Here is a 9,902-nt window from a genome sequence, read left to right on the forward strand (position 1 = left end):
ACGACGCCATTATATTTAAATAGCAAGAAGAAGAAGAAGCAAATTCCTCATTTCCGGGTCGGCCTTGCTTGTCCTTGATATCCTCTGTCGGTTAACTCCTCCAGGAAGTCGCAGCTCTGTTTAGCGGGATCATGAGGGCTCTAATGGTAAGATATCCCTCCTTAACCTGACAGAGTAACGACGTATTTTCTTACAATGTCGAGTACTCTTAGTAAGTGTAAGGTGTGTGTTTTAAACTGGGTGAAGGTGATCCCCAGGTCATCATGCAAGAGGAGTTGAATCTGTACTCGTACTGTATTGCTTTGAGATTGGATCGTCACGTGTAGCGATGGATTGTGCTTGTTTCCATTTGATCAGATGCTGGGCCGAGTTGCTCACCGTGGTATCTGCACCACACAACGGAGGGCGCTGAGGAACAAAGTTCCTGAATTGCAAAAGCTTTTCCAGGTGAGCCCGGGCCTGTCTTCGCTGCCAGGTGTCTTCGCACTCTTGTCGAGGAAAGGGTTGTGGAGGAAAGGAGATTGAATGTAAAATATCTGTGTTTTCAGGTGCAGGATGGTGTGCAAAAGAATGTTTAAAAAAAGAAGGTGTGCAAAATAATGTTTGTAAAAGAATGGTGTAAAAGGTGTATAAAATAATGACATCATGGTGATTATGGATATATATAATTATATATTGATTAAAGAAGAAAAAAAAAAGCTTGGGGTGGGGTGTACAGGTGTTGGATAAGGAATGAACGCTGACGGCACTTTCACCTTTTGGCTGAGACCCTCTCACAGACATCGTAATCATGCAAATCACCTATCTAACTAAGCTACCTACCAACCATTCCTGCCAATGCCCAAATTATCCCTATATCCCCAATGCTTACTTTGTTCCGGTATAAACCTGGGCGGTGCTATGCTCTCCACATAGCACCGACCTCTCCGCATAGCACCGCCCTCTCCGCATAGCACCGCCCTCTCTGTATAGCACCTCCCTCTCTGCATAGCACCGCCATAGCACAGCCCAATTCCTGAGTGGATGTTCAGTGATTTTATCCCACGATCAGATCCCATCTTGTGTGTCCGTTCAGCAATCCTACAATCATCCCATATAGTGTGTACGTTCAGCATTCCCACAATCAGATCCCATATAGAGGAGTGTGTGCACGTTCAGCAATCCCACCATCAGATCCCATATAGAGCAGTGTGTGTACGTTCAGCAATCCCACCATCAGATCCCATATAGAGCAGTGTGTGTATGTTTGGCAATCCCACCATCAGATCCCATATAGAGGAGTGTGTGCACGTTCAGCAATCCCACCATCAGATCCCATATAGAGGAGTGTGTGTACGTTCAGCAATCCCACCATCAGATCCCATATAGAGCAGTGTGTGTATGTTTGGCAATCCCACAATAAGATACCATATAGTGTGTGTACATTCAGCGATCCCACGATCAATCCCATATAGAGCAGTGTGTACGTTTGACGATCCCATGATCAGATCTTATCTAGTGTGTCCATTCTGCGATCCCATATTATCTACCGTTTCTGCTGTCAAGACCGTTCAGGAAGACCATTCCACTCGTTAACTAGAACGGCACTCTGTAGATAGAGCATACCTTTGCCAGGTGGACGGTTTACGTTTTGTATCCCAGAGTAGACCAGAAAATCACAATACAGAATCACATTGAATCAAAATCATCCGTCCACACTTTGACATATCCTGCTATATATCGTTTTTGGCCCTATCTCCCAATGGTGAAGAATTGCTTTAAAAATTCTACTATCTGGATCCGAATCCAGATCTTCACCAAAATCGAATCTATTTGTCCTCGTCAGACACACAATTTGTCCACAAAGTTTCATCCAAATCCGTCCACAACATTTTAAAGATATCCTGCAATGTATAGTTTTTGGCCTTATCTCCCAATGGTGAAGAATCACTTTAAAAATTCGAGTAGCCGAATCCGAATCGTCACCAAAATCTAATAATTTCGTCCTTGTCACATACGCTACCTCTCTGCCAAATTTCGTCCGAATCTGTCCACAACTTTTTGAGATATCATGTTCACAAACGGATGGACAGACAAACAGACAGATAGGGGTGAAAACATAACCTCCATTCACCTTTGGTGGAGGAGGTAATAACTACTCTGGGTGAAAGACCGTTACTTTGCTACCATTCTTGCTCTTCTTTACTCGCAGGCTGTGACCGCTCGTTCTGTCGCAATCCATTCTGTTGAAAATGTCTACATGTTGCATATAAACGGGTTTATATAGATAGTCCATTCTCACTTCAACTGTAATCTATATACTCTGGAGAGGCTCTGCATTATTGGACCCTCGGTCTGGTTATTACTTGTACCATTACAGCAGAAATGGGGAAGAAGTGGAAAAGTGAGGGGTTAGAGTATTTTTGTGCGCAATATGTGTAGATGAAAACCAGTGAACCTTAAAAAGAACCTTTTTTAGCCTGTAGTATTTTGCGTCATCTTGAAAAGGACCATTTTATTACCTCCATCACCAAAGGTGGACAAAGGTTATGTTTTTATCCATGTCTATTTGTCTTGTATTAGATAATTGGTGGAGAGGTTGGGTGTGTGACAAGGACGGAATGATTCGATTTTGGTGAAGATCTGGATCCGGATATTGTAATTTTTAGTGGGTCTTCACCATTGAGTGATAGGGCCACAAATGATATGGAGTATAGCATGATATCTCAAAAAGTCATGGACGGATTCGGATGAAACTTAGTGCACAGGTTGGGTGTGTGACGAGGACAAATTGATTAAATTTTGGTGAAGATCCAAATCGGGATCCAGAGGGGAGAATTTTTTTTAGTGATCCTTCACCATTGAGAGATATTGCCAAAAACGACATATAGCATGATATTTCAAAAAGTTATTTACGGATTATGACAAAACTAGGTGGATGAGTTGGGTAGGTGATGAGAACAAGCCGATTGACATTTGTTTCAGGTCCAGATCCGGCTTATCGGTGGGACACAAAATGTAAACTGTGCAGCCTAGTGGAGGTATGTGCTCGACCGGGTGATGTTCTTGTTCCATATTTGGGGGGAAAAAATATACAGAAGTTGATCATTTCATGTAAATGAAATGAAAAAGTTTGCTTGAATCACAACCCAGTGCATTATGTTACGCTCGAAGTAATTGTTTTTCTACCTTAGAAACTTCGTCTACATTTGTTGTTATAAATTTGCTCTTTCCTCTGAGCTGTCTCAAAGATGAAAAAACCCAAAGCCGTTTTCCATTGGCTAGCTAGGGCACCCAATCCTGGAGGGGTCGCCATGCCGGTGCAGGATGCTTGAATGGCTCGTTGTTCCCAGCAATCTGGTATTCATTTTACTGACATCGGAAGGATGACAGGCTGAGTCAACCCACCTGATGTTATTTTAACGGCAGACAGGGGCTCAAACTCAGGATCCGAAGATCTTAAGCCAGCCACCTGAACCACAAAGCGAACGCCAGGCATTGAGCTGTCTACCTGGGTTCTATCTTGACCCAGCTATAAACTTTCACCCTGTTGTTTCATATACAGGTGACACATCAAGGTATATACTATCTGCCAGAGGGACATTAAGCCAGAGAAACATGGGTCTTTCACGAAGAATAGGTGAGTTATTGACGGCAGCCTGGTGGAGGTATGCTCTCTACTGAGTGTCATTCGAGTTGGGACTTTTAATGCTCATTAAGGATTTTCATACTGAGTATTGTCTTGTTTCCTTTCCCATTTGGTGTTTGAGATCTTAGCTGTGGATGTGAATCAGGGTCATTGAAAAAGAAAGGAAGATTGACAGATTTGAAATGTGGTGTTGGAGACTGATAATAAAAATTCCATGGATTACAAGAACAAACAAACCTGTGATTGAAGAGATTAGACCACATTGGACCTGTATAAGCGGTGATGCTAAAACAAACTGTCGTACTTTGGACACACCATGCATACAGAAAACAAAAGTCTGGAGAAATCAACCATGCTGGGTTTGGGTGAGGGAAGAAGAGGAAGAGGCAGACCTTGCATATGCTGGATGGATGGGGTAAAGGCTGCAACTAAGCCGTTTCTTCCTGAGCTTTGGGAAGCGGTGCAGCATCAGGATGTTTGGAGAAATCTGATCATGAATGTCACCAGAAGTCGGAAACTACCTGATGGAACTGGATGATGATGCCATCTTACCTTTGGAGTAAAATTTGCTCGTTAGATTGAAAGTTCTTGCCATCAACCTGACCTATGTAGTTGGATTTGAAGGGGTCAGTTTTTGATGTTGACTGACTATTGGCAATTTTGCAAAGCTATAGTATGTGCAGTCATGGCCAAAAATATTGGCACCCTTGCACTTTTTTCAACGAATGCACCATTTCTGCCAGAAAATGGTTGAAATTAATTAATATTTTGGTATCCACACGTATTTCTTTGGTTTGCAGTGGAACAAAACAAAAAAGCTGAAAAAATACGAAATCTTAGCTTATTCCACACAGAAATCATAAAATGGCCCGGATAATATTATTGGTTCCTTTTAGAAGTTGTTTGAAATAATTAGATTTCAAGCAGGTGATTCTCCTTTATATATATATATATATATATATATATATATATATATATATATATATATATATATATATATATATATATATATATATATATATATATATATATATATATTGTTACAGACGCGGTTGTGGATGTTGGTTTACCGAGCGGTTTGGTATGACCGCGTCTGCACAGTTTACCCGATTATACTCGAACGTTGGCCGAGTCGCGCTACGCTAAATCAATTGAGGAAAGGACACAACGGCTGGGTTAAAATGACACGACACCAGGGGTACAGTTCTCAAGACCTCCGGAGGAGGTTATAATATTTCGGAACGTTAGATTACAAGGACGAGAGAGACAGCATAGGAAGGTAGGCACTTAAATACGGTCTTATAGTAGCCCCGACAGACGACAGATAAACGGGACAAGACTGACTCACACCGGGATTGATGGCAAGCAAGGGCAGGTAGTCGGTGGACAGCACAAGGTGCACCTTGTGCTGAGGGACAGGATAGCGCGGCCCAAAAGATGCAGGGAGGTCTCTCAGCGCTCGGAGGTGGCGTCTGGTTCTCTTCACTTCAAGCTCGGGGCGCATCTGACGTCACGTCCGGTAAGTGGCTGCGTATATCCAGCGGGGAGTGACACGCCCTCGGCTCGTTAGGTCCGCCCCAGATGGAATCGGCCCGCCGCTTCTTATTGGGTGCGGGGGGGTTACCGGGCTCCGCCCTTGACGAGGAGCTGACAGGCAGCCCCTTCGTGGTAACCCCGTCGGCGCACATGGGCAATGGCGACTAACCGAGCCGGAGTGAGGACGCACACTCCCCGCGCGCTGTTGTTGTTGTTGTTGTTGTTGTTGTTGTTGTTGTTGTTGTTGTTGTTGTAGTAGTAGTAGTAGTAGTAGTAGTTGTTGTTGTTGTTGTTTCATGGGGAAGATGGGAGGAGGTATGGGGAGGTCCTAAACTCACTACTGGTGCCATACAATCACATTCTGGTGCAACGAAGAGTCAGAATTAATGGAAACGAGTCCTTAACTGACATAGACTAAGAATAACTAGCAAGAGGTCCTATAGTTGTCTACGTGAGATGCGGTGAACCTGGGCACGACATTTAATGGGGGAAAAAGGGGAAGGTCGGTTCTACAGAGTGTTGTTTACAGACAATGGGACTAGGGAATGGGGGATTGGGGATAGTTGGGGAGTATTGGGGAAATAGGGGAATATTTACAAGCGGATATGGAGGGCAAATCCCATATCCGCAACAATATATATATATATATATATATATATATATATATATATATATATATATATATAAAATGTAAAGGTGATGCCATCTGTCTGTCCCACCCAGAATCACAAATAACATTCACAAAAAGTTGCTTCAATTTAATCCAAACCTACAGGAAAATTACAATGCTGCCTCAATTTTTCTGTTTCAACCAGCACAAAAATAAAAGGCTTCCTTCTATTTTTATTTTTCTATCGTGATATTTTTACCATGGGAATAAGCTAGTTTCTTCCAAACATGTGTGTAATTTTAAAGCAAGAATGTATTTTCCTTAAATGAAGGGTGGGGGAGTTATCTTTTGCAACGTGTCCAAAGGTGTTTACTGGAAGGGATGGGGGTTGGATATAGAAGTACAAGTCACTATCATAGATGCTTCCTTTGAGGGAGGGGATAGTTTGATCCAGAACCTATAGGATTTGTGGGAGAGGGTGATTGGTCAATTCCTGCTATAATGGCATACGTATTAATAATAAATAAATAAGACGCTGCCATTTAAGAATGCAGAACCTCAGTGGGAAATGTAGATTACAGTAGATATGTGGATTCACTCACTCAGACACGGACTGATGACCATAGCTTCTCCTTCTAAATCTCTGGCCCCTAATAAGATTTTTATTGGAAGATATGGAGAGATGAGCAGGCACAGTGGATAAATCCGGCAGGTAGTACAAGGAGCTACCAACCAAATGTAACAGTGTGAGTAAGAGTATGTAAAATAATGCTTCAATGCCAGTCTTGCACTCCATCCTTCAGACTTGTTCTCATCAGCATATATTCATTCATTCATTTCGGTTTATCGAAACAATTAAACACTGGACAAGGCAGTTCGAAGACTGAAATTTGTCAAGTTTACAATAATAAAAGTATTTCATAAAACTTGTATATAATAATATAATAATAATCATATAAAATGTATATAATAATAATCATATAAAATTACATAAATCAAATTATCAAAACAAGAAAAAGGAATGAACAAACATACATAATCAAACAACAATAAAAAATATATAATTCTACCAACAAAATAACCTAAAATAGCAGAAAACTTCAGAAGATCAACAAACATATAATGCATGTAATTGATTTTATTCACCTACATAACAGAATTAAGCATTTCAATCAAAAAAGGAATTGTTGAATTCTTGTATCTCTGAGTCTTACACCGAGGTAGGTCAAGATGTTGAGCATTCCTGAGTTGCATATTATATCGAGACACAGATTGTCGGGTCGGAGAATGTCACGGTGACGATCACATTTTAAAAGACCAAGTCCAAAACGCAAGAGAAGCTCATTCCTGCGTTCGCTCAACAACTGGATACCAAAATGACAAAGTTGTTGCCAGGAAGACAAAATGGTTGATGCAAAGCAAATAGCACAGAGAGAAGTAATAATGCAGGTGTGGAAAGAGATGCAAGGTATTTATTCCTGTAAATTCAGCACCAAATTGCATCGTTTTGGTTTCACCTAACACTTCATGGGCTGCCCTGATATATCATGTAAACGCGACACGAGGCAATATGTAGAATCGATACTCGTGATTAAGTGGATTGAGACGTGTATTAGGTTTTTTAATGTTTTGGATACATAGTCGAGGCTCATGGAACAGCGAGTATTGGTACACTGAACACATCAGGATGCAACAGCAGAGAGGGGGGGGAAGGAAACTCGGGAGGGAAAACTGGAAATTTGGAAGGGGGAGGGATTATGTTTAAGCAGGGGTGGGGTAATCAGGGTTAAACACCCCACTCAAATCCCTTTAAAAGGGCAAAATGAATAATTTATCAAAACACAAGTGAAGTTTCGGGCAGAGAAAACCACCGCCTCTTCTTCTTGAACACCCTAAATGTTCCCACGTTTTTGGGTTGTCCAGGAATGATACTGACCCAAGTCTTTCTGGAACTGGCTCATCAATATGTGGAACCGTGCGCACTGATGCTTCTCCCGGCCTGCAAAACACCGGGGTGACCATTTACAGTTTAACTGGGATTGAACTCGGGCTAGATGGCGCAAACCTCTTGGGCATCGTGCTGGCCCACGGTATGGTGCTCGCCCACCGTGATTGATCCCCTTTTGGAGGGTGGAAATTAGAAATGAAAGCCTGAACTCTTAAAAACAAATTATACTCCATTTACACGTAGCTGCTTGTATCGTGTAAGACATTGGGATCTCTCGGTTCTGACCAATTTGACCCCGAGTTGAGTTGTTGTGGTGCTGAACTGGTTCTTCATAGTGTGACCATTGTTATATTGATACCTGTTTGATCGATACATTCATGTGTGCAGAAAGATAATGATGTCCCTGTACATCTCAAAGGTGGTCCAAAGGACGTCCTGCTCTACGGCACCACGATGAGTGTCTCTGTACTGGGTAAGTGTTGGGAAGTTTAATGAACCCCCTTCGGCTTGATGAGCCTCATCTATCACGACCCTGTAGCCATAAATTGATTCGCTTGAATATAACGTCCATGCTGATCACTCCACTGGAGGAATGATTGATTGATCCTCGCGACTATATGGCAGCAATGCAATGTTTTTAAACCCGTGATGTAGTTTCATTATATGTTCTGTACTTTTAATATTTAATTATTTAATAGGTTTACCCATGAAGTTTGCGGTATTGCTCAAACTTACTAATTTTTTTTATTCTCCATTTATTTGTTCTTTTCCAGGTGTGGGCTGGGTCTTTTACGCCATTTACCAGTTGTTGTGACGTCAAACAAGTTTATTCAAAATGAAATGTCATCTCAATACCTCCTGGGTCGTCTCTGATCTCCTTTGCGGATGATCCTTTAACACAGCAAGGGCCGTGGCAACTGGATCCGTTGTTATATTTTCTTTTTTCCCCATTTTTGTCTTCCACATAATCCAATAAAAGTTCTGAAATGACCATATATTCTCGCCAGCCTGCATAGCTTGTGGACAAGTATGTCTGATTACATAATAACATGGTTCTGGTTTTGATGTAGGCCTTCTGTCTTGAGGCAAAAAATTCTCCCCTCCGGATCCGGATTCAGATCTTCACCAAAATTTAATCAATTTGTACTTGTCCCACACCCAACCTGTCCACCAAGTTTCATCCGAATCCGTCCATGACTTTTTGAGATATCGTGCTATACTGCATATCATTTGTGGCCCTATCACTCAATGGTGAAGAAACTCTAAAAATTACAATATGCTGTCTTGTGTTTTAGAGGGGAATTTGAAAAGTACCTATTGGGTATTTTCATTGCCGCTGTTTATAGCAGAGGTGAGCGAATGTGGCCGTCGATTATGCTTCCATTTATGTGAACTGATGAGAGAGACTGAGGGAGTGGGCAGGGTGCACAAAAAGGCAACCTCAACGCAGGAGGCCATTAGGTCCATCAAACATGTGCAGCTACAGTCACGTGAAAAAGTAAGTACACCCCATGTAAAGTTTTGACTTTTTCAACATATTTCAACATACAGCTATTTGATCTTCATTTCAACAATATTGACAGATAAAGGTGATATAATATGACAAATATCATGAAACATTAACATTTTGTAGTCCATTGTCTAATTTAAATAAACAGTTTAAATTGTATAATTTCATGAGCCTCGATCTTGTATACAAAAAAAAATAAAAAATGCAAATTTGGCATGTGGAAAAAGTAAGTACACCCTTTGCTCTAATAGGTGGTATTGCTCCCTTTGGCAGAAACAACCTCAAGTAGGCGTTTCTTATAACTGTCCACCAGTCTCTGACATCGACTGGGAGAAATTTTTGCCCACTCCTCCATGCAGAATTCTTTCAGCTGTGCGATGTTTGAGGGGTCTCTTGCATGCACAGCTCGTTTCAAATCCCCCCACAACATCTCGATGGGATTTAGATCCGGGCTTTGACTTGGCCATTCCAGAACCCTCCATTTCTTTCTTTTCAGCCATTCCTTGGTGGATTTACTGGTATGTTTAGGGTCAATAAAACCCGTTTGGTTTTATTCAAAGCTTTATCCCGGTGTGTACCCTGGTTAGAATAGGTACACCGCGTCCCTGCGTGTCGTAAGAGGTGACTAAGAGGGTTGGCGACAGGAAGGGCATCCAGCCATAAAAACATC

General features: G+C 41.7%; 1 protein-coding gene across 1 annotated transcript; it reads left to right on the forward strand.

The window, feature by feature from the left end:
• Positions 1 to 15: 15 nt before the first annotated feature.
• LOC137426925 (cytochrome c oxidase subunit 7A2, mitochondrial) lies at positions 16 to 8,717 on the forward strand. The gene is made up of 4 exons (XM_068115945.2): positions 16 to 146; positions 358 to 447; positions 8,110 to 8,194; positions 8,496 to 8,717. The coding sequence occupies exons 1-4, from the start codon at positions 132 to 134 to the stop codon at positions 8,534 to 8,536; spliced, it is 231 nt and encodes a 76-aa protein (XP_067972046.2). The 5' UTR covers positions 16 to 131; the 3' UTR covers positions 8,537 to 8,717.
• Positions 8,718 to 9,902: the final 1,185 nt, after the last annotated feature.

The sequence above is a fragment of the Myxine glutinosa genome, chromosome 5 (genome assembly GCF_964187855.1).
Source record: "Myxine glutinosa chromosome 5, kmMyxGlut1.1, whole genome shotgun sequence".
NCBI lineage: Eukaryota > Metazoa > Chordata > Myxini > Myxiniformes > Myxinidae > Myxine > Myxine glutinosa.